At 37.9% G+C, this 25,751-nt stretch overlaps 1 protein-coding gene across 2 annotated transcripts; it reads left to right on the forward strand.

Annotated features, from left to right (window-relative positions):
* The first annotated feature begins 1,878 nt into the window (after positions 1-1,878).
* On the forward strand, positions 1,879-25,747 carry lim2.1 (lens intrinsic membrane protein 2.1). Of its 2 annotated transcripts, none has more exons than XM_058788367.1 (5): positions 1,879-1,964; positions 24,391-24,583; positions 24,769-24,918; positions 25,271-25,405; positions 25,632-25,747. In XM_058788367.1, exons 2-5 carry the CDS (start codon positions 24,409-24,411, stop codon positions 25,691-25,693), a joined length of 522 nt encoding a protein of 173 aa, XP_058644350.1. In that variant the 5' UTR covers positions 1,879-1,964; positions 24,391-24,408; the 3' UTR covers positions 25,694-25,747. The 2 variants fall into 2 exon arrangements, with proteins under 2 accessions (XP_058644350.1, XP_058644351.1); XM_058788368.1 differs by lacking the exon at positions 1,879-1,964 and adding an exon at positions 23,118-23,205.
* The last annotated feature ends 4 nt before the right edge of the window (positions 25,748-25,751 follow it).

Below are 25,751 nucleotides of genomic sequence, written 5' to 3' on the forward strand. Positions count from 1 at the left end.
GAACTCTATGAAGGAGAGTGTTTCAAGTACCAGGCCATTTGAGAGTCCAGTACTGGGACACTTGAAACTCAGAGAGTCACCTTGCTCACTCTGTGATCCTTTAAATCACTGCTGTCTCGGCTGACCTGAGGACAGCCTGAAGTGCATTAGCCAGAGAGACTGACAGATACATTAGTCAGCGAATTCTTCTCAGATGTGCTACAGCTCGATCAAATAAGCTTCATGGCTTTATTTTGTCTGTCAGGGCAGTTGAACAGAGATCGTAAGCTGTGCTTTTGAATGGCTGTGCCATCAGTAAATATCTGCATTTTAATTTATCATACGCTAACGACGTAAAAAATGTTCTAAAAGTAAAGAAACCTAATTATGCTGTCTACTATGATAGCTTTTGTTTTTTGTTTTTTGTTTTTTACCAAATTACAATCATTTGTAGGTTCTGTCAGAAATCAATATATGACCCAACAGGCTCAACCCAGTGATTGGGTAGAAAAAAAGCCCAGCATAAACAGATAGATAGATAATCACAGAATTTGGTTTACTGTTTATAATGGGAATTGTGTTGGTTTTAATGGAAACTATAATGGTTCCTGTAGGTCTCTACTGGTGATTTGTTACCTTCTGTTAGTGGCTTGTGGTAAAACTACTAAATCCTAATGGAATATGTCCAAAAACACACTACAGGAAACCGTAGAAATATATATTTTGTCAAAATTGATGTGCATGCATATATAAATGCAGATTAACAGATTAATAGAAAAATGCCATAGAAATTCTCACTTCAAGTTGAACTGAAAAGTTGGCAGATAGATAGATAGATAGATAGATAGATAGATAGATAGATAGATAGATAGATAGATAGATAGATAGATAGATAGATAGATAGATAGATAGATAGATAGATAGATAGATATCTGGATAGATAGATGAAACATGGGTATAGTGTTTGTTAGTATTCATGTGATTATGTTGTTATATTTCCACAGAGAGCATGTTCACAATATATTCTGCTTCATATCTAATATTCCATAATGAATGGAATTATGGTGTTACCATATTAGTGGAAGAATGTGCATCAACTGCCGTCTATATTGATAGTTTCAATATTAATTCTAAAGCTAATCCCACTAACAAAACAAACAGCTGTGAAATTGTATTTCAACACATTATGAATAATGAGGTAATGGATCTTGCTGTCAGAAATTCAGAATTCCCTGAGGACACACAGAAAAACAGAGAGAAAACGACAGAGAGGGAGAAAAAACGGCAAGACAAAACATAAAACAAAAGTCACATACTACTATTAAAACTCTAATAGATCTACTTTTGAAAGTGTAGTTCCTGAGTCAAAACAGTTAACAACATATTTTTTCCATCTTGTCTACATATGATGCAATATGCAACCCAGTGGTTCTCAACAGATGGATCATGACCCAAAAATGAGCCATAAATCAGTTCTGATGGGGTCAAAGACAAAGAGAACAGGGAGAAGTAGAAATATGATGTGCCAAACACAATGTGGTCTTTTGCCATACATTAGCTGTAAGAGCATAAAAACCTCAACATTCAAGCGGCCAACGCTGTCCTATTGAGGCATGTTATATATACAAAAGAAAATCAGATTGTTGGAGCTCTTGTTAATAATATTTATAAATGTCAATGTCTGGTTTTCAGGACATTTTTGTTTACTTTAGTATAATATGATAAACAATTGAGGTTCATGTAATGTTATTTTTGCTGTTCTCTAGATGTCAATGCATCTCATTACTAGTCCAAGAGCAAATTTTGTCCTTCATTTTAATTCAAAAGTGACTGGGATATTCTGATGTTGGACTTTCTTAATATCTTTTTTAGGGAGTGTCGGAAAACTTGGAGAGACGCTGAGAATGGGAGATTCTGCATTGGAGATGCATTGCAGTTAATTTCTGTTCCAGTTTTGTATCTGCAGTGGAATTACAGGCCTCCAGGTGGGATACATAGATGAAAGAGCAGGAGAAGCCAGAATGTTTGATGGGATTTCAGCTCTTGGGGGGCCTCAACCAGTATCTGAGAACTGATCTAAAAACAAGTTTCTCTCCTTTTCTTCTTTCTTAATCATAAAAGCTGATCCTTAATCAACATGCTTTTCTCAGATGCTTGAAAGTAAAGTATAGTAATACAGTCTTGCATACATTAAACTTCCTCCACCGCAGAGATCCCCTGTGCTGTTCCATCACTGATGCTCAGCTCTGTATGACAAGGAGATGTTCTGAATTTTGATGAATGTTTAATTCCTGTTAGACAAGATGATGGGTACTGTGCTTACGCGCTCGGGAGGCTCATTCGGTATTAATCATTTTCATGGTAAATGATTCCGCAAGAAAGGGGATGGATGAGGCAACATTTCTGACATGTATTTGCACTGGACTTTGCCATGATAATCAGCTGGGGACGTATAATAGAGGCTGTATATTATATCAACGTCCACATAAATCCTGAAAGATAGAGGGAGGGTGATTCCAATTGAGATTCAGGACGCAGAATGAATGGGGTGGTACAGCCGTTTGCTTGAGAAAAATGGAAGGTGATTATATTTTGCTGTTAAAATTGGCTGTTTTATTAAGATTTTACGAATGACCTTTCAGAGGCAAAATAGAGTTCAATATTCAAAACAAAGTGAGCTCCGAGCGAGAATTCATCTTACCCTGGTGAGTGAGTCACTGCAAAAGGCCAAATGAATTAAATCTGAGCACATACTGCATATCTGACCAGTTTTGTATGCAAACCATTATTAATATTGAAAACAGTATGCTAGCATGGCAACCCTTGACCTGATCATGCAGAGTAGCCAAAATGAAAATGCTTGGTTGCCTTCATGTAAATAATAATTAAAAAATAAAAATATAATAATAGTAATATATATATATATATATATATATATATATATATATATATATATGAAAGAAAGATCATAAGAAAGACTGATATCATTTAATGTTATCTGGAAATATATTAATTTTGAATGATTGATTTAAATCAAGTCCATGTGTGGGAAAGAATATATTTTATTCATAAAAAAAGACCTTGTGCATGGTTGCAAAGTGGTATATATATAACAGTATTATTAACAGTAACATATTTTTATATTTATGGTCGTCCTATATAGTTCTTTTCATCATCATTACTTGTGTGATATATTATGCTACTATATTTTAGTGCATGGTAGACATTGTTCTAGCTAGACTTTATAGGTAGACATGGCACAAGGCTGTCCCCTGGTGGTCGTTTAAAGGAATCACGTCCACGGTGCAGGTGCAGATGGTTGATGGATATACAGCAGCCCTGGCAGTTGGCAGCTCAGCACATTTTTGATAATCTTTCTATATGTTTAAAGAAATTGTATTGGAAAATAGGGCCAATACATCACTAGTTACAGTTGTATATTGGTTTGATAACCCGGTCAGATATCTCAGTTTGGATGAATGTCGGATGTTTGGATTGTATGATTCACAATCTGCTTTCTATGGCACCTTAAAGGGATAGTTCACCCAAAAATGAAAACTGTCATCATTTACTCACCCTTAAGTTGTTCCAAACCTGTATGAGTTTCTTTCTTCTGTTGAACACAAAATAAGATATTTTAAAGAATAAACAGTTAGCCATTGACTTAACATCATAACATGGATGTCAATGGCTATGGTCAGTTTGGTTATCAATATTCTTCAAAATATCCTCTATATAGTAAAATATATAGTTAATAGGGCTGTCAAAAAAATCGAATTTCGAATATTTGTCGAATTTAAAATAAAAATCGACATCGACAATTTTAGGTGTGCATCAGGCAGCCTTATCAGTGGCACATGAGATGCGATGACGATGTAAGTGTCATTGCATTTTAATGTTATTTTAGCCTATCCAGTTGAACCCAAGATGTGGCACTGCCACATTGTTCATTCAAAATATTATGGAAAAAGAGAACATCAATGCGGAGAAGATGTTGTTTACATCAAAACTGAAACCAAGCCGTTCACACAGAACGCATATTTATTGCTTTTTTTAGAGGGACATTTATCACCGTTGCACTCGCGTCTCGCACAAGAGAGCCGCATGTTTAGAAAGCCATGTAAAATTAATGTAAGTTCAACTTTTAAAAACATGTCTCAAGACTTTATGGCGGTTTTTCTGCATCCCACTGCATCTCATATTTTAAAATGAAAAAAAAAAGAACTCTTTGTGATTGGTTTTCGGTGCTTCGTATTAAAGACATACATGATGCTGTTTTGCTTCTACTTGTTTAAGCAACGTAATTAATTATATATGGTTTATAAACATTATTTTAAACATTATGCACTTTTTTCAAAGATAGTCCTGTTATTTTATTGCTTTGAAGAAATAATATTTTGCTCGATGCGCCCTCTTGTGGCCTCAGGAGAGAAGCCAAAAGCTTTTTTCCCCCTAACAGAAATTATGCCTTTTAAATTTGAATATAATTCAGCCATTTTGACAGACCTAATAGTGAATATTGTTGTTTCCTCTTTATAATTTGTGTAGTCTACATGAAAATCATACATATCATTTCATTAAACGTTGCTATAATCGGAAAGATTCAAATTCATCTAAAAAAACAGTATTTAAGTATCTTATATGCGAAACAAAAACAGCACACTGTGCTAGTTTCTGTTCATCTAGGGTTTTTGTATGTTACCATGAGAATTGCAGCTTTACTTGAACACTCAATTCTATATTCGTGTGAAGGACACAATGACTCAAACACAGGCATGAAATCACTTTGACTATAATTCCCTGTCTCTTACCCTGAGCAGCATGACTCATAGGCAGGCATTTACAGGAAACATGGGCAAAGCTGCTCTCAATGTGTTTAGGCACCCTTTAGAAGAATGAGACATATGTAGGGGTATTGATATAAAAAAAATTCCCATTTCTAATTCTTGTGAAATGATTAAACATGTTTTTTTCTAACCTGTAAGATTTGTATGAAAATCACAGAAAATGAAAAACAAAATTTAAACACAACACAGGACAGTTTAAGTGAAATGCCAGGTTTTGTGCCATTTAGAATTTAGAATGGCTTTTAAATTCCCATTAAAATAAAGATTTTAAACTGAATTTGAATTCAGGTGTAAACAGACTGTAATTTGAATTTGTATGTGAGAAAGAAGAATAAAAATGAAAAAAAATTGGTAAATCATGGTTATACTGTTAAAAAATTATGAAAAAATTATGAAATACAAAAGTCATATATTATGGCATATCAAATCAGTATTATGAGATAAAACATCAAAATTTAAAAAAAAAAAAAAAAATATGACATTGAGATAAAAAAGTTTAAATTATGACACGAAATATGACAAAAAATCAAAATAAAATGAATAAAAGGCTAAAAAGTTGAAACGTCATGATTTTGAGAAGAAGAAAAGAAAAAAACTTTTCTTTAGTATCTTGAGTTTTTATGTCATGATTTCCAAAGTGTGATTTTATTTAATTTTTTTATCCTTATGTGGCAGAATTGTGCATAATTGTAGTTTTTAACTTGAAAGGTTTTTTGAATGTTAACTTGATAAAGCCTTGTTTAAAAGGGGGGAAAAGTTTAAAAATTAAGTTTGAGATTTTTAGGTCTTAGATAGATAGATAGATAGATAGATAGATAGATAGATAGATAGATAGATAGATAGATAGATATTTGTATTTATTTTTTTATTTAATTAAAATGACTTGTCATTTCAGTTCAACTTCCTGTGGCGTGTGGCCAATTCAGTTTAAACTCACACTCATGAATTGAAAGAGAGACAATTCTTCAAGTCTGAATTTTGCGCAACTGTGGTGAACTGCAGAAAAATAAGAGTTCTTGTCCTTGCTATTTGCCATCTACTCAGAGACACTTACATAATTCGAGGAAGTCTAACTGACCCAAGGCTACCCATAAAACTGTCTGAAAGGAGCAGTTTTGGTGTCTGGTGTTATTGAATGTTTTTGGCCAGGTAGTTAAATGATTTTCTAACGTACACAGAGCAATCACAAGTCTAAATGGATGAGACAGAAGCGGTGCCAGAGCTCACAGGGTGTGCAACACTCCTGTCAGACCATTTAGTGATGTGTGTGTGTGTGTGTGTGTGTGTGTGTGTATGTGCGCACAGAGAGAGAGAGAGAGAGAGAAAAAGAGAAGGCTTGAAAGTTTTTGTTTGAGTGATATCACGCTGAGACCATCTCTCTCCAGCAGCAGGGGGCCTTTGCTCTGAGAGTGTGCAAGAGAAAACAACAAAGAGAAAGAGGAAGAACGAGCGAAGAGGTGGCAGAGCTATCATGCTTCTCAAACGATGTTACATTGCCAAAACTGGCTCTTCAACAAACACAAAGACTCCCCTCAGGGATGCTAGTAATAATACCCTTCAAAAAGATCCTCAATAATTCCCAGATTTCGCCAGTCCTAGATATTTATCACTGAGCTGGTAGCAAGAGAAGCTTCCTCATCAATCACGGCGAAATATCTCAGTATATATCATTTTGACTCGCAGTTTGGTGGAGTTACTGGATAACATTACAGCAAGAACAGGGTCATATTCTTCAATCATCTCATATAATCACAGGCCAAAAGCTAAGCAGCTCAGTTTCCTCTCTACTCATCTCATTAGATTAATTTCCAGTGTGTGTGTGTGTGTGTGAGAGAGAGAGAGAGTATGCTGTTAAGACCATAAGACCGCATGACTCCAGATCTACTAAAGATGAAAGCGAGAGGAACAAATCTTTAGTGATTAATTCGTACTCGTTTTTCTTCCCTAACCGTTACTCCTAAGCACCTGCTGTTTTATCTCACAATGCAGCTCTCTGTCCCATGCAGATTTTACCCATTAATTTCAGATTAGCAGAGTGGACACAGCGGATTCAACCAGAAGCCAGTGTGTAATTTGGATACGGGACACAAGGTGCTGTAGCTTCATTTAGAGGGAGATGCAGAGGGAATGGTGAGGGGTGAGAGGTCTCTCAGATACAGACGGTTGATCTAGAAGAGAGACAGCTGAGGGGTGAGAGAGGTCTAGCTTTCTGGGAGCCTGTATGTCTAGGACGGATACGCATTAAACAAACTGTCTATGTGACCGCCTCTGGCCCATCACCTACTGAACTGCTTATAACAAGCCCTCGTGACTCTGATTTTTCAGGGTATTCGCATTTTTAATAAGCCCTTGCTGTCATCTGATCTGACAGCCTAGAAAAAAAACATCAACATTAACTATAATGTATTCTAAATTATAGTAATTGTTCTGTAATTGATTGAAATGAGGCTTGACCATAATTTAACACTTCATTTTATAACCACTAGAGGCCAGTGTCTTCAAACACTCACCTCAAATTTACTGTTTTATACCTAGACGACGTTTCACACAGATGTACAAATAATCATCACACTGTAAATAGGCTAAAGGAATTTTACAGACGTTTAGACAAAGAGCATAAAATCAGCTTTTGGAGGAGAGTAGTGAAAGACTTTGGGTTCTGGTTTCTGTCCCCACACACAAAAAACCCATCTGTTTAATCTCAGACGATTAGGCTATTTAGCATAATAAAATTTCACTACCCTTCAATAGTCAGTAAGATTTATTTATTTAATTCAGAGAAAAAAAGTTAGTGCTTTAAAAAAATAAAAAATAGTAGCCTAGTATTAAATTGTTCAAAATTGACAGCAAAGACATTTGTAATATTACAAAAGATTATTTCAGATTTTCTCTTCCTTTGAAATACACTGTGAAACTAATTTTTATTAAAGTTTTGTTTCGCTTTTATTTTTAATGTTTCTTTATTAAGTTTGACACGCTGAATACAAAAATCTGATTACTTGTTGTGTATCATTGCTGTGTTGTCATCAATTTATACAAGCTAATCTGTTATTACTAAAAATTACATAAACAACAGTTAACAGCTAACAACAGTGTAAAATAAATAGGTACCAAAAACCAGGTCCACAACTTAAGAAGTGTACGTTGGGTGATTTTTGTCTTTTATGACTAGTCCCACAATGTTTTGGAATGTTCCAGAAAAGAACTAGAATATTCCAGAATGTTACTGATAATTCTATAATGTTCTCACCCAAATTAGCAAAATATCTTAAAACAAGAATCATGAAAAATTTGTACAAATACTTATCCAGTGTTATCCAACTAAACCAATGTTTCATAATTTATGATAGAAATCCTAAAATTTACCTGAACTAAATAATTTCCAAAATATTTAAGCTTCGTAAAAATGAATAGTACGATAATAATTTGCAAAAGAGAATTACAGAGCCACAGAAACATTAAGCTGCAAAACTGTTTTCAACAATGATAAAAAAAAAAAAAAATGTTTCTAGAACAGTAAATCAGGAATAAATTACATGAAACATATTAAGATAGAAACCTTTCTTTTCAATTCCAGTAATAAATGTGACCACTGGCATGACAATAATACACCAATAGTAGATGCTTTTTTATATATTATAGCCTATGTACCTTGCATTATGAGTTAAGCCTTTAATTTACTACCATTTTTTTACCACCAGAGGGCATTAATTTTGTAAGTACAGCAGGTGTTCTAATGAAAATCATGTTTACCTTGAATATTATTAATATTAGTAGTTATTTTTTAAATTTCGTTCAAAAGATTTTTTATTATAATTGTAGGTAGTAATTCTTTTAAAGAATTTTGTCGTACTGAATGAGGATTCGAAAACTCATCTATAGCCTTGCTATTATCAGCCAGGTTTCTATAGCTGTTCCTGAGAGAAACAGAGTTATTTGAGTTTTCGGTTTTAGGTCAGGGCACCCAGAGGACTAAAAACAACATCCGTTTGAATGAATCCATCATGCGAAGTTAAACATCTGCGGAAGAATGCGCTCATACTACCTAATTGACACCAGTGACGCCAAATAGACTTATATTTACAAACAACCACTTAAATCTAATAGAATTCATTTACATTTTTATGAGCTGTTCTATCTCGGCAACAGGCATCTGGGGAAAGCAGATGGGAAGAGAATTAAAGAGTGAATAGAGGCATTATGAGCGTCCACAGAGAGTGGGCCTGGGTTTATTTCTATCCTCCTCTCACAAGGACACTAGATGTTCCCAATAGCCCCACGGTAATGGCTGAATCGTATGGACGAAGGGGTTCACGCAAGTCACCAGCCGACAGAAGCTCTTAATGTAAAAGAGAGGGATCGGACACAAAGGGGGTGGAAGGGGCGGTGCGGTCGGGGGCAGAGGTGCGGCGGAGGAGGCGATGCTCCTCTGAGTGCACTTAAGTGGTTAAAAATGTAGGGAGGAGGAACCTTAAATGAAAACACACATGAAGAGTATAGTTTGCTATCGCTCCCGTACTTTCCACAGAGAAGAATGGCATCGAGGCCATTGAAGTAATCCACGTCCAACGGGACCCATATGGTCCGGCCATTTATCCGAACAGATTGGCGCTTTCCTTAGCATCAGCCGACTGCTAATCCCCGCTTTCTTGAGTCTCACACAGAGCCTGTTAATGGGAAAGTGTCATGTGCTGGGCAGCCCAAGCCAACGGCAGGCAAAATGATGGGCAGCTCGGCCCGTCCCCACGTGACCGCCTCTCTCGTATTGATTCCCCTCCAATGTCTAATTCTATTAATCAGAGCAATTTCCCTGTGGGCAGTGGTTTATTTCACTCATCAAATGCCTGATGAAATCTTTAGACACCACGAATTAGGGCCAATCACAACAAATAGCTGATAGTGTTAACCAGTCACAAGCTGCGCCGAGGCAGCGGTCCACTCTAATTTGAAAGCAAGTGAGGTGATAATGCGGTGTGTCATCCTTTTGTGGGCGCGCATTAATGCCGCTGCCTGAGATGGCAATTGACGGCAAATCGACTGCTTCCAAAGGCAGCAGAAGAAGATGAAATTGGGTTGATGCTGAAAATAAAGAACATTGACTGGCAAACTGCGGAGTGACTGCGGACTTTAATCCATTATTGCGACTGATGGGGAGGGCTTAATGCATCCCTGTCTTACATTATATTTGCATGGAGCTCCGCTCTCAAAACTGGAGATATACATGAGAGAGCCTCTGCATTAAGTGGCTGACTGTGCCTAATTGATTTGCCAAGAGAAAGGGTCAAGTTTGCTGTACGTTATGGAAAATCTATAAACTATTGACAAATTATATGTGCGGGGGCTCTGTGTTCAGATTCACAGACATGTGAGATTGGAGAAATTAAATGTAAGATTTCTGGTTCTTGTATTTGCAGACAAATATGGTTCCTGTGCAATCTATGTGCTCAACCTCACATACATACACTGTAAATAATGGTTGCTATTCTGTCAATCCAGCCTTATTTGTACATAAGTATGTGTGTAAATGTATATTTATATAACATAAATACCTTTATGTATATATGCATAGTAGTAATAATAAATACATACATCCTATATATATATATATATATATATATATATATATATATATACACACACTCTAAAAAAAAAAAAAAAAGTGGTTCTTGGCTCGTAATCATAGGGGAACCACTTTTGGTGCTTTGTCAAATGGTGCTAGAACCGTAGGTGCAATATTGCATTGTATTTCTTCAACAAAAATGGTGCAAAACAGCACCAACAGTGGTTCTTTGGCTTGTAAAGAACCGTTAAAGGGGCTTAACAGGTTCTTTGTACGGCAGTGGTGCTATATAGCACCTTAATCACCCCAAAGAACCACTGAAGAACCATACAGGAGCTTAACGGGTTCTGTATATGGTAGCGGTGCTATATAGCCCCTCATTCATGCCAAAGAAACAGTGAAGAACCACTGAAGCACCAAGATTTGGTGCTATATAGCACCAAAAGTGGTTCTCCTGTGATTACGAGCCAAAGAACCACTTTTAGTACTATATAGCACCTTTTTTTTTAGAGTGTATATATATATATATATATAGGCCTATATTATGGAGTCCATTTTTAAATGTCTAAAATATATATTTAATGTTTCATGTGTGTGTGTGTCATTAAGTATGTAAATGTAATTATAATATAATAACAATGTGTAATAAATGTATTTAATATTTGTAAATATTTAACAACACATATAAATACATATATAGGCTTATGCTGTTATACATTTAAGCGTTTAAATGTTTATACATGTTCTAATTTTTTTAAATATTTAAGTGTTTAAATATGTTTATACATGATCTAATTTTTTTTTAAATATTTAAGTGTTTAAATATGTTTATACATGTTCTAATTTTTATATATATAATTTTTATATTTATATGCAGTATAGAAATCTGATCACAGATAGTTTTATATACTCTATATATCTCACATTCAAAGAGAGAGAGAGAGAGAGTCAATAAAAGGACACATAGTTTGTTGTATAATAAATCATTTTATTATTCAAAAATAAAAAAGGATTTAGTTATGTTAAAATACAGTATGTTTTTAAAGCATATTTTGTCTCTCTTCTTAAAAAAAAATAAAAATAAAAAGTCCCATTCCATCTTTCTCCGCTGCCCCTATGTACCATAACTACAACATCAATACAAAATATCAAAATATGTGTACCGATCAATTTCATGAGCATGAACCCTCATATCCCTCAAACAGGAGCACAACATGGGCTGCATTGTTCTTTTGAATCTCACAAATCTCACAGTTTCGTTACTCCATTAAACTCTGTCTGTCTTGTGATTGCTAGGACTTAGATATCGCATCCCCATTCCAAGATTCTCCTATGCGCAGGCCGGTTCCTTATTTGCCTACGAGGAGCGATGTAATAGGCAATTGCTGACATAACCCCCCTCCCAACCAAACAACATGGGCAACCAAAAGCAATCTGACTGCATATCATTGTCTGCCTATATTGAGTGTTTCCAGACACATACCTGGTGATGATGGGCAGGCGTCAGAAATGATTAAGTATAGAATTGGAGAGATATGCAGAGGTCCTGGCCTTATTTGAACATACATACTTTTGCATTGATGTACGAGGGAGGGGCTGACGGCGGTGCTTTGGTATGCCACCATCTTGCCGCTCCACGCAGTTAGCAGAGAACAGCTGTTCATTTGAAGCTGCCTGCACCTTTTCTTGACCCCATTTTGTTCTGCGCGGCAGCTGAGACAGAGGAGGAATTAGTTGTATTACTGTCGCCCTGCCGCTGTGTGTGTTTCTGTGATTCCACTTGTATTCTCTCCATTACCGTGGCCCCTCTGTCTGATTAGGCACAACACACTCACTAACATGCCAAATCACTAGTGCGTAGCGCAGCCCAGAGCCCGGCTCTGGACATACACATTCGCACATCCGCTCACACATGCTCGAATACACACTTCCAAACACTGCCACCTGTCAGAATCATATCCGGAATGAAAAACAGGCTATTGATGTCCATTTATCTTTGATTTGTGTGCCTTTTTCAGTTCTTACAATCCAGAACTTGCGAAAAAATAATCGAGAAGAAATCTCATGCATAGATTAGAGATGGAGAGTTTGTCTTGTAAGGCACGATGAAGACAAGAAATACTCATATGTTTGACCCGTTTGTTGTGTATTTTTCTATTGCATTTTCAATTACAAGATGTTCCTGTAAAAAAGGGCGACTTTCACCTCAACGCATGAATAAAATATCTCCAGGGGAAAAAAATCTATTGCCACTCTTTCTTCTATTGACTTGAAATTCAAAAGGGAGAAAATTCTGGCGAAATCACCTGCATTTCTTTTATAATATTCATTTAAACAAAGCTTTGGCTAAGTCATATTGATTGTGTTCTGATTTAAAAGTACCTGAGGCAGGGTGTCTCTAATCCGAAGGCTCTTTTAAAAATCACCTGGTCAGACAAATGGGACCTTTTAAAGGAGTATAATGTGTTCTTAAATTATTTTATTGATGGGAAGTGGGATGGCCTCCGCAGGTACCCATACAAATGTTTGGAGCACGCTGTGAAAGGGTCAATTTGTGCTCCATTTTCCATTTCTTCATTATCTGCCTTTAAAGCCGTGCTGAGTAGCTCAATGGGGCTGCAAGAAACTTCCACCCTCGTGCATTTACCACTGCCAACGTTCGCCTCCCTGTCGATTTATAAACGCTTTAATCGCCAAATCATAATTTGTAGTAAATTGTGGTTGTTGGAAATAGCAGTTTACAAGGTTTAGATATGCGAAATTGAGACGTATACATATTATATATTTATCTTGAAAAACATTGGATTTCTTGCTATTAAAAAATAGCTTAACTGCAGCTCGGCTCACTTGAAAGATAATTTTGCAGTTGCTCATTCCCGATAGACCTAGAATATACATATTACTGAGAATTAATGAGTGAGGATTCCTTATCTTTTCTGTAATTATGTGTCAATTTGCAATAAAGCCAAATAACAGGGTTACATTTGCTCTGCCGTGGGTTTATTAGTAGTGAAGCCTGTATGACCCTGACATGAATAGACTGAATAGCATCTCCAAATGACAGGTTAAAATGCACTTCCACTTACATTTAAACTTCCATGTAGGCACTTCACTTTAATAATGCAGTCATCATTTGTAAATGACTCCTCTTTCAGAGTCCATTAAGAAGTTTTTTTTCCCTCTATTGAACTGAGAGTCAATAGGTGTGTAATAAGGAAATGCAGCCCATGCGACTCAGAGGATTGTGGGGGTGGGGGGCTGATGAGAAATTGCTCTATGAACAGGCTAATTAACGTCTGCTTGCCCAGACTCGTGGTAAAGTGGCACATTTGTGCTTTAGCAGCCATCGTTTCGTGACTGACAGAGACTTGGGTTGTAGATTAGTGGAAAAATGGGCTCTTAATTAGCAGCTAACAGTAGGTGATGCTTACAAATGGGGAATAAGTTAGTCATCATAAGTGTTAGGCAATTCATAAGTGAATTTATTTATTATTTGTGTTGTTATTATTTTAATTCTCTCATATAGAACGGTGGAAAGCTGGAGACAATAAAGGGCACACATGCCCAAACTGTAAATGCAGTGATGGTTGCTTTTCTTTTTGTAACGAATGGTCCACTGAAGGCAAGTTAAAGTGAGAACCCAAGTACAGTTTATTTACACAAAGACAAAACATAATCCAAAAGACTTGACATGAACAGACTCACCAACAGCAGGTTACACACATACAAAGCTAGACAAAGAACAAAGGCAACATGAGGGCTATTTATATCAAACAATGAGGGTCACATGACAAGAACCAACCAATGAGAACATGACACATGAACCAAGGAACCAATCAGAACATAACACACAGACGAGGGAATCACATGACAGAACATAACTGTGGCCAAACTACAAAATAAAAGACATGAAAACAATGAACAAGAAACAAAACCCAAACCCCACGTTACATGTCCCCCCCTCTAAGGGCAGCTCCAGATGCCTAAACAAAACCCCAATCCCCACCAAGTCCAGGAGGGTGGTAAAGCGGAGGTGGAACGGGGGAGGGATGGAGGGCCAGGCCCGTGAAGGGGAACAGGACCTGAATCATGACGTGAATCGTGGAGCAGTGGCAGACAGTGAAACACTGGAGGACCTGGGTCGTGGAGCAGTGGCAGACAGTGAAACACTGGAGGACCTGGGCCGTGGAGCAGTGGCAGACAGTGAAACACTGGAGGACCTGGGCCGTGGAGCAGTGGCAGACAGTGAAACACTGGAGGACCTGGGCCGTGGAGCAGTGGCAGACAGTGAAACACTGGAGGACCTGGGTCGTGGAGCAGTGGCAGACAGTGAAACACTGGAGGACCTGGGCGTGGAGCAGTGGCAGACAGTGAAACACTGGAGGACCTGGGTCGTGGAGCAGTGGCAGACAGTGAAACACTGGAGGACCTGGGCGTGGAGCAGTGGCAGACAGTGAAACACTGGAGGACCTGGGTCGTGGAGCAGTGGCAGACAGTGAAACACTGGAGGACCTGGGCCGTGGAGCAGTGGCAGACAGTGAAACACTGGAGGACCTGGGCCGTGGAGCAGTGGCAGACAGTGAAACACTGGAGGACCTGGGTCGTGGAGCAGTGGCAGACAGTGAAACACTGGAGGACCTGGGCCGTGGAGCAGTGGCAGACAGTGAAACACTGGAGAACCTGGGCCGTGGAGCAATGGCAGACTGTGGAACAGTGGACCAGGAGACCACCAGGTCAGAGCCGACGGAGCAGGAATCCAGGGTGGAGCCTGCGGTGCTGAAGACTCCACAGTAAAACAGACCGGACCAAAGACCCCCAGGGTGGAGCAGATGACCACTTCAGTGGAGCCAATGGTGCAGGGAACCACCATGGCGGATCAGGCGGGACTGGAACAGAGCATAGACAGCTTAACCACGGCCTCCGCAGCCGTAACAAGACAGGCAGACAGTTCAGAAACGGCATGTTTGGCCGTAACAGGGCAGGCGATGAGCTCAGATACGGCCTCCATGGCCATTATAGGACAGGCAGAGAGTTCATGAACAGCCTCCTCGGCCGTGACAGGACAGTCTGTGAGTTCGTGAGTTCAGGTTCTGGCTTGGCAGACATGACGTGAACAGGCTTTGGCGTAGCAGACGTGATGTGATCAGGCCCTGGAGCAGCAGACATGACGTTAGCAGGCCCAGGAGTAGTTGGCTTTGGCTTGACAGGCATGACGTTAGCTGGCCCTGGAGTAGCAGGCATGATGTGAGCAGGCTCTGGAGTTGCAGGCATAACGTTAGCAGGCCCTGGCTTGGCAGGCATGGTGTGAGCAGGCTCTGGAGTAGCAGGCATGACGTGAGCAACTCCAGACATGACGGTTGGGACATGGTAGCACTCTGGTGTGGTGAGCACTGTAGGAATGCAGGGTTCCTCATCCGCAAACCCCACAGTAAACGAGGAACCACTCAACCAGAGTGCAAAGTCAATATATTTAGCCAGAGTCCAGTGAGGTGTGACGTGACACTAACAAAGAGATTTCATTTGTGAGGCCAAAACGGAAGATATCTTTGAGGCCCACGTCACTGAAGTCCACTAAGTGGCACAAATAAGAGAAATCCTCCACATAATCCTCAATGGGACGATTCCCCTGGCGTAGTTCAAGGAGAGCAACTGCTGGGTTCATTTTTGTGGTCTAGCTTTCTGTAACGAATGGTCCACTGAAGGCGAGTTGAAGTGAGAACCCAAGTGCAGTTTATTTACACAAAGACAAAACATAATCCAAAAGACTTGACTTGAACAGACTTGACATAAACAGACACACCGACAGCAGGGTTACAACATAAAAGCTGGACAAATAACAAAGGCAACATGAGGGCTATTTATATCAAACAATGAGGGTCACATGACAAGAACCAACCAATGAGAGACAAGACACATGACTAAGACAACCAATGAAACCATGACACATGAACCAAAGAACCAATCAGAACATAACACACAGACGAGGGAATCAAATGACAGAACAAGACTGTGGCCAAACTACAAAATAAAAGACATGAAAACAATGAACAAGAAACAAAACCCAAACCCCACATTACACTTTTCACACATATATACTGTTGATGTACACATAAAAGAATGTCTTGGTGATCATAGGACATATATATATACATATATATATATATATAGCAATTTACTTGCAAATTTGCAACACACACATGTATATATACTGTGTGTGTGTGTGTGTGTGTACGTGTGTGTGTGTGTTCCAAATTTGCAAGTAATATCACTTTAATGATAAAGGAAAGAAATTGCTAATTATAGCTCCTTAATATCTCAGATGTTGCTCCTAAAGAGATAAAACAGCATACTTTTGCATAAACTTATTATTTCTCAGATTTTCATAAGAGACCTTGTTTTGTGTTGTTTCTTTTTTTTATGGATAAAATTTAAAAACAACAACAACAACGTCTCTCTCTAATTTGACAAAATACCAAAGTCTAAAATCAAAATCCCTTCACTGTGGTAGGATTCCTACAATATATAACCCATAATAGCAAAAAAAAAAAAAAAAAAAAAACAGGATTTAGCTCTTTGAAAAAGTTTGAGCCTCTTGCTGAGATAAAATTGCTGTGTCTTATTTCAGTGGCTGTGTTCTCCTAAGGTTGCATTTGTTGGGCACATACATCATTTAGGTGGTCTCATTTGAGAAAAGTAACCATTAGATTGAAAAGTAAGGAAGAAATTACAGGATTTTACACCTCACAAGGAATAAAATTCAGTTGTATTACCTGTACTTTTCTTGAATGAGAGCACCTCAATGATGTATGCAAACGACAAATGCGACCTTCGGACGACATAGCCTCCAAAATTAGACTCAGCTGACTAAACTCAAACTGGTAAAAGGCCTGTTTCAATTACAACAGTGACCATGATATCTAGTCAGCTGCTTCAGGTCCAAATAGGAAGCCTCTGAGCAAGCCTTCATGTCCCATGGCACTTTCCCATTGCCCTCGTGTGATCCTGCCAGTGTGAGGCTCAGTCAGGCTGAATGTGGAGGTCCAAGGTGTTGAGTACAACATGGTCATATAAAGATAGAGAAAAAGAGAGTCCCCCTGGCTCAAGCTTTTCACCGGGATGTATCTGCTGACCCGTGAAGACCCCTCCTTTCTGACCTAGACAAAAGTGGGAGTGAAGGACAAATGAGATCACAGCGCTCTGAATTAACTCAGAGAGTGCTCACTTTGGGTAGGGTTTACTGGGCCACAGGCTGTAGAACGCTTCAGTATAGTTTTGTTGGCCAACCCAGAAGTTAGCATCACCCTATGTAAAATGCATCATATTACTTCAATGAGGCATATTACTGATATAAAATGTTAAAATATCTTGAGCCTATGTTAATCACACTGCCTTCAGGATGATTGAACCGAAAGTGCGAAGAGTTGGAGCACCATTCTGTGCTCAGAACTTTTCCGAATGTTTTAGTTTACAACAGTAACCTATTGCTGTTTGGACCTCGTTTTTGTTTCACATCATGTCCAAATTTATGGCAGTGTAGATTTGTGTATTTCTCATCAAGAGCCAATCCATTCAGACAAAATAACAATCGATGCACTAAAAAAAAAAAAAGGTATTGATGTGGCACGATTCTCTCCATAAATGTTTGAATGCTTTATTAGTTGTAACATTTTTTTATGAGAACCTGTGCCATGCATTTTTCCTTTTCTCAGCAAGGGAGTGCTTTTAAAGCAATGACTCTGCATGGCATTGGGCGTTAGCTGAAAGAAAGGTCATCGGTCTTCGCGTGGTGCCGGCTGAAAGGGCTTCCAGTGCGACTCTGTAAGCCCTGAGTCACCTCTGAACCTCGCTGGATTACGTGGCGCTCTACGCCGGCAGATGAGACCCAAGACCCTTTTTCTTCTTGCTCACTTAGGGGGATCAAATGACCAGTGAGAACTCAATTAGCAACATGTCTCCCTCGACGGGAGTCGATGTCGGGCGCTCGCCCTTGTGATGCAAAGTGAGGCGCCAAGTGAGGTCGAGCTTTGATTTGCTTATTTGGGATCGACTCGTACAATTACAGGGTGATAAAGGCTTTGACCGGGAGCAGGGACGTGGCTCGGGTTTGTTGACTGTACTCTGTGTCTGGGTTAACTGAAGCTGAATGGACATAGGAGGCTGGTTAAGCACTGCTTATTGAGTCGCTCGTAGGACCCCATGAGACCTCAGAAACAACAATGGCAGAATTAATGGGTAAAGCGCAATGAGAATGTCAACGCGACGGGGAGCGTGCTCAGAGCAGAGCCGGCTCTTAAGGTGATTGTGTTGCCAAACGCCCGCGTTGGATCTTTTGCATTTGTTTGTGTGTTTGAATGTTTGAAAGCATCTGTTTTATTGTTTTGGTGTGAAGTCAAATGCCCTTTATTTGATTTGACTCAAAACATGCACAGGAAGCAGTCAAAGTATATGCTGCCATGCAGTGTATAGGTATATGCATATATTAACACTATAAAGCCTACTGTATCACATTTGATACACATTTCTAAGGCCTGTAAATTATCAGCATGATCAAAACATTGATGTTTTGTTGTCGGATTGATCATTTACACGTTTTTAGCAAGTAAAAGGCCTTGTAGTATATTTCTAAAAATGTCCCCCTTCAGGTCGTGATACACTTGTCTTTTTGCTGTTATTATTATAAGAATAAGCATTTAAATATCATCTTATTGGGAGATATCAGATTTACAACTGATATTTGTATGCATTTTATGTAAGTAATCTGTTATACTGTTAGGCTATGAAGATCTCATTGATTTGTGTTTTAAATGTAAAGCTATAATGTAAATCTAAAGCAATCAGAATTTCAACTTACATTTTGGCCATTCAAGTATCAGCAACTGCATCAAATTTTATACTGCTCAGTTTGGGCAGTTTTTTTTTTTTTTTTTGCCTCCTCGAGTGTGAGCTCCATATTCTCTTATACTACATGAGCCATAAAAGTGTCATGTATCAAATATGATACTGAAAAAAGCACATACGCAGACCTTCTTTAGATTATAAATATTTTGTCTAAGGTTAAATAAACTGTTTTTAGAAAAGTGTTTGCATGGTAAAGTAATTAAAATAGACTTAAATAGATTTAAATGTACTTTCTGAAAGGTACAGCGCATCCAAAAATAAGAATTCTGTCATCATATACTCATGTCGTCTTATTGTGAATGATGCATCTGTGTTATTCTATGGAATAAAAATGTTTGTCTTTGTAATATTTAATTAAAATATAATTCCTTGCTTTTCCACTGAAACAACTTTTCTTTTCTGCTGAGGTCACTTAGGCCATGCAGCTAAACAAGAACCAAATAGCTATTTAGGCATTTAGCATTCTATATGTAATAAGTGGATTGGTATGTAACAAGTGGATTTAATCTATCTATATATATATATATATATATAGATAGATAGATAGATAGATAGATAGATAGATAGATAGATAGATAGATAGATAGATAGATAGATAGATAGATAGATATAATTATTTTTGAAAGGTGTTGACCTAATTGGTTCGGCAGGCCTACACAAGCTCCTGAGATGTCCATTTACAAGATGATTCCATAACACTCTGCCTCTCTCCAGAGCTGAAAACTTGGCAGACTCTGGAGAACTTCTGAGGAGAACCATCCATCAGTCATAGTTAGGTCTAATGATGTGTCCATTTTGACACTTCAGAATCGGTCACGGCAAATTGCTCTGTCGGGAGGGAAAACATTGAGAGAGATAGCCTCGCCCTGATATAATTTGTCGCTGCAAATGACAAAACAGAGCAGGGAATAATATGTGAAGTCAAGTTTAGTGAGAGAGAAAATGGAAAAATTTAGGGTTGTGAGGCACCTTAATGGATATCCTTGCAGCTGGATGAAAATGGGCTCGAGTAATGTGTCCTTAATGTGAGCCAGCCGGGTTTCTCGGAGTGTATCAAGAGAAAGGTGCCCTGTCATTTCAGCTAGCAATCACTTAATGGGGACGGTAAATCTCAACAAAATGGACATGCACTGTGCTATTTCTGGCTTCAGGAGATGGAGTGAGTGATTGGCTCTGGTGAAAAGGAAAAAAATCAAAACAGCGGAGGGGAAAAGTAACTTGAAAAAAAACAAAGAGGAGGACGCAAACGCAAAGAGCAAAAAAACCAATCTCTTCCGTCTAGGGTCTGTGTGCTGTTTGTGTTTTGCAAAAGTGCAGAGACAGTGACAAGAATTTCAATTATCTAATTACGGCAAAATGAAAAGACATAAATGTTGTGATTTCTGCTGTCTTTCATAGATCAATCTAATGTGTGCTCACATTGAAAATCTAGCAAAATGGAAGAGGCAAAGTGAGGCAGCGTCTCTTCAAATCATGCAATTAAAATGACAAATTAGTTTCTTGATATATTCATCTAAGTGGTTAAGTGGAAGGGTTTTATTCCATACTCAGTGCTGTGGAGCAGGAATGGGAGGGAGAATCGTCTGCATGCTCTTTTGATTAAGGCAGACGCTTAAATGCCGGGAAAATGTTGAAAGCACTTGCCATACAAATTAGCCAACCGAAGGCTGCAAAATGAAATTCTAAAGAGTTGATTTAGGCATTTAGGGGGATGCGCCTGGCAGCTTAAAGGATTCAAAGACATTCTCAGGCAGTGTGCATTATGTTGAAGGGGTCAGGGCTGAACACTGGTTTGTGTTTTCTACCATTATGAAAGGGCAAGCTACTGAAAGAGAGACACTGGAAACACAAATTATTTCAATATCCTTTTGACCCAAGAGTATCCGGAGAATGCATCTATCTATCTATCTATCTATCTATCTATCTATCTATCTATCTATCTATCTATCTATCTATCTATCTATCTATCTATCTATCTATCTATCTATCTATCTATCTATCTATCTATCTATCTACCAGTCCTATATCTATCTATCTGTCTGTCTGTCCATCCGTCCATCCATCCATCCATCCATCCATCCATCTATCTATCTATCTATCTATCTATCTATCTATCTATCTATCTATCTATCTATCCATCTATCTATCTATCTATCTATCTATCTATCTATCTATCTATCTATCTATCTACCAGTCTATATCTATCTATCTGTCTGTCTGTCGGTCTATCTATCTGTCTATCCATCTGTCTGTCTGTCTGTCTGTCTATCCATCCATCCGTCCATCCATCCATCCATCCATCCATCCATCCATCCATCCATCCATCCATCCATCTATCTATCTATCTATCTATCTATCTATCTATCTATCTATCTATCTATCTATCTATCTATCTATCTATCTATCTATCTATCTGCCCATCAGTCCTATATCTATCTATCTGTCTGTTTGTCGGTCTATCCATCTATCCAAACAGTTCATCAGTCCTATATCTGTCTGACTGTCTGTCCATTTATTTTGTATTTATATCCAGTCTATATCTATCTGTCGATACATGCTGTTTTCTACAGTAAAGACAGCAGTAAAAAATAAATCCATACAATTTGATAGGACTGGGATTGAGTTTAGCATTAGTGACATTGCGCTTTTGTCATCTGTCATGCAACTGCATGTAACTGGCCCACAAAGGTACCGAGAATCCTCTGAAGGTCTGTTAGGATTATTCTTTATTTCCGTGCATCCACAGAGTAGACATTTGTTATCATTAATGTTTGCTTTAATACACATGTCATAACAAATTCATCCTCTGAAAAGCCAGCTGCATTCGAGAAAGAAATGCTTCACTCTCACTGAGGCATATTGTCCACTTTGATAGCTCAGAATGATATCAAATGCCCCTCTGCTGCCTCAGTTGAAATGGAACAAAATAGGCGGTGGTCTATAAAAATGAAGTTAGACGTAAGTACGGCACTCACATCTTTGAAAAAAACCCTTTCCTGTTGCATTTTGTAGTCGTCAATTGGTCCGAGCAACTTGCTCTAATGCAGGTAATGGATCCACTGTGGTCCTTTCATCTTCGGGACCATGTGCGGGAGATGGGAGAGGAACCCTTCTGGAGGAGAAAACAACTCTAACACACATAAGGGCGAGGGAAAGCAAAGCTAAGCTAATTCTCAATAGGGTGGTTGTAAGTTTGACTCAAATGCTGAGGAAATTGGAGGTGTTTTAGCATATTGCGTAAATCTGTGAAAGGCTCAGACAGCAAACACAGGAATGAATAACGGTTTGCTTATTCATATTTTATTTATAATACCTGAGTATTTGACATTTAGATTTATTCATTTAACAGTTGCTTTTATAGCAGCTTACAGAACAAGGCTGTTGTTAATTGTATTTCATTTGATCACTTTAATTAGATAGTGAAGAACTCCTCAAACTCGCACTGTGGATGTTTTTAAAAGCTTTGCATGGAAATCCTCTTGTATAACCTGAAATTGGAAATTGATATAAAAAGAGCATATGTCTAGATTGTAGCAGAACATGAAAACACACAATAAAATTGAAATTTTGTTTTGAAAATTGAATTGTTCCATGCTAGGCCCAACAGCAATCCAGATTTTCCGCTCGGCCTCTTCCCAACTATAGGGCGGTTAGTGGCGCCCGCTCAATGGAAAGCCTCCAGTCATCAGGATTTGTAGATAGTTCTGTTTCTTCAGCAGATTCCAAATTCACAAAACTAGCTCTAGCTGATTGGCTGCGTTTTTGCCTGTTCTTTTGTTTCAGCGCGCCGCTTGGTCTTTCCCCCGTTCTCTCTATTCACCCGCTAAACGCTAGTGCTAAGAGCTGCTGAAAAGCTGCCTGTACAGCCATTATAGGGCCCTGCCGTATTTTATTTAGACTTCATTAAGGGGTTTGGTAAAGGTAAGTGTGACTACTTTTAATAGCTAGATTATCGGATTGTTTGATAGAACCATGGATCTCTGATGACTGATTTGTTCGTGTTTGGCTATTGTTTGTTTTCTGTCTTTCTTCAATATTTAACCCTTCAAGAATACAATGATTAAATGAACATCTGTCAGGTGTAACTCAATAATGTAGTGTCAACTCTAAGATAGCTGCTCAGAAAACTGTGTAAAGTTACAAATATTTCCAGATAATAAGATAATTTGAAAATGAGTTAAAAATGTTTTGTTTTTTAAATACACTGAAAAACAAAAATGTAGATAAATGGATAGGATAGGATAATGTCCTTACAGAAAATGACCAGTACATTTTCCGTCAGAATGCAAATAACACTTGTGAAAAATTTTTTAAAAATCAATATAGAAAATTATTTCATATTAACATAGTACATTGGGGCATATTTTTATGGACTTTTCTATTGAGTTTTATATTTATATAAAAATATATATAAATATTTTTGAAAAATTGATTTAAATATTTACAATTATTATTATTAATAAATGATTGCAAAAGACTCTCAGAACCTTTATGCTGAAACACATTTTACACACATTTAGGAAGATTGTTTAAAATGATTTTATACTAATGAAAGTATGAATGTAGGAGTCACCAAATAGTGCACAAAAAAAGTGTTGTTTTTAAACTAATTAGAAGTTGAACTATATGGCGCCCTCTACTGAATGGTAAACAAAAATAGCTTTTACCTAAAATATTTGTCAATATTTTAATGGCAATCAGTTACACCCCAGCAAATAGAATTTAAAGCACATCAATTCAAAAACTTGATACACTGTACCAATGCTTTTTCTGAATAAGCATTGTCCTATTTACCATAATTGCAATCTCTTCCAGCCAGTTCACCTGAGAGCTCTGTTAGCCTTAACCTGAAAAGAAGAAAGAGAGAGTGAGTGAGAGTAGCCTCCTGATACTGACCTCTCAGCTCACTCCGAGGAAGTAATGTGTTCATTACAATGCAATTACAGACACTTACATGTCTCAATAGTGCAGCACTATTGAGGGAAGTCTGCACCGGTCCTTCGATGCTAACACAACCCTGACCTTTATGTGTGTGTTCATTAACGCACGTGCCCATATGTATGACTGTGGATAGGACCTTAAACATGTGTGTGCTTTTGTTTTTAGTCTGTCTGTAGGTGCAGAATGTACAGCTTCATGGGAGGAGGGCTGTTTTGTGCAGGAGTGGGCAATATACTCCTGATTGTTTCCACAGCAACAGATTATTGGATGCAGTACCGTCATTCAAACAACTACATGCATCAGGGGCTGTGGAGATACTGCATGCCTGGAAAATGCTTCACACACACCGACAGCATTGGTGAGATTTACGGTCCAACAGAGTGGCAAGAAATTTGAAGAAAGAATTTTGATTGGATTTCCCTTTTTTTAATGGAATTTAACATAAACATGCATTGGTTGCATCAAATGTGCATTTGATTTTGTGTTTTAAAGTTGATGTTGTTCCCTAGATCTTCTGATGCGTGTGCATGTGTATATTTACAGCGTACTGGGATGCTACACGGGCATTCATGATCTTGTCTCTGTTGGCCTGCTTCATTGGCATCATCATTGGTATTATGGCCTTCATCCACTACTCATCCTTTGACAGGTTTGATAAAACCTTTGCTGCAGGCATTCTGTTCTTCATCTCATGTAAGTCACCTTTCTTCTTGTTTTATATATAGCCTTTAAGTATGAAAACTTTTTGAGATCATTTTTCATATCAATGTTTAAAATATGATATTTCACAGAGTGTTTACAACTAGTTGTTGCATGTAATCATAGAGAAATAAAAATTTATTATATTGTTTTGCTTTTGTTACTGTGCTAAGTAAATTAACCTGCAATTTGTGGAACATGGAATTTGTAATGTAGCGTTAAAAGAATAATTACAATATTGATCATATTACATTTAAAGGTTAAATTACATTTAACAATAAAAAAAAAGTTTCAAATCATTTTATAATTTTAGTTTAATCCTGCTTCTTTCCTTTTTCTCCATAAGGCTTTTTTGTGTTTCTGGCCATGGCTGTGTACACTGGAGTTACAATAAATTACTATGGTAAACGCTATGGTAACTGGAGGTTCTCCTGGTCTTACATCATTGGCTGGGTGTCTGTTGTGCTCACTTTCTTTTCAGGTAATGACAGCTTTACAGTCTGAAAAACAGCACCTATTCTTTTGCATTTTTACATTCATTTTAAATGTAGTGTACTTATGCATGCTCAACTGATATAGGTCTCTTTTTTCCACTTTTAAAGTTATTTTCTGTAGAAACACAGCCTTATTAAGGGAGATAAATTAGAGGTAAACACAAATGGTTTTTGACTTCATTTATTAATGTGGTTGTTTTTGTTTTTCTTCAGGAATTTTCTACATGTGTGCATACCGGATGCATGAATGCCCCAGAATGTCAAATCCTCACTAGAAAACTGCATGGGCTTTATTATCATCAATATTGGAAGCCACTTCAGTATCAAACACCA

This window comes from Onychostoma macrolepis, chromosome 10 (genome assembly GCF_012432095.1).
Source record: "Onychostoma macrolepis isolate SWU-2019 chromosome 10, ASM1243209v1, whole genome shotgun sequence".
Lineage (NCBI taxonomy): Eukaryota > Metazoa > Chordata > Actinopteri > Cypriniformes > Cyprinidae > Onychostoma > Onychostoma macrolepis.

Bases quoted from the DNA above. Each gene is read 5' to 3' on its own strand.
- lim2.1 (XM_058788367.1), top strand. From the start codon at position 24,409: ATGTACAGCTTCATGGGAGGAGGGCTGTTTTGTGCAGGAGTGGGCAAT. The intron at 24,584-24,768 runs GTGAGATTTACG...GTATATTTACAG, and splicing joins CACACACACCGACAGCATTG to CGTACTGGGATGCTACACGG. The intron at 24,919-25,270 runs GTAAGTCACCTT...TTTCTCCATAAG, and splicing joins CATTCTGTTCTTCATCTCAT to GCTTTTTTGTGTTTCTGGCC.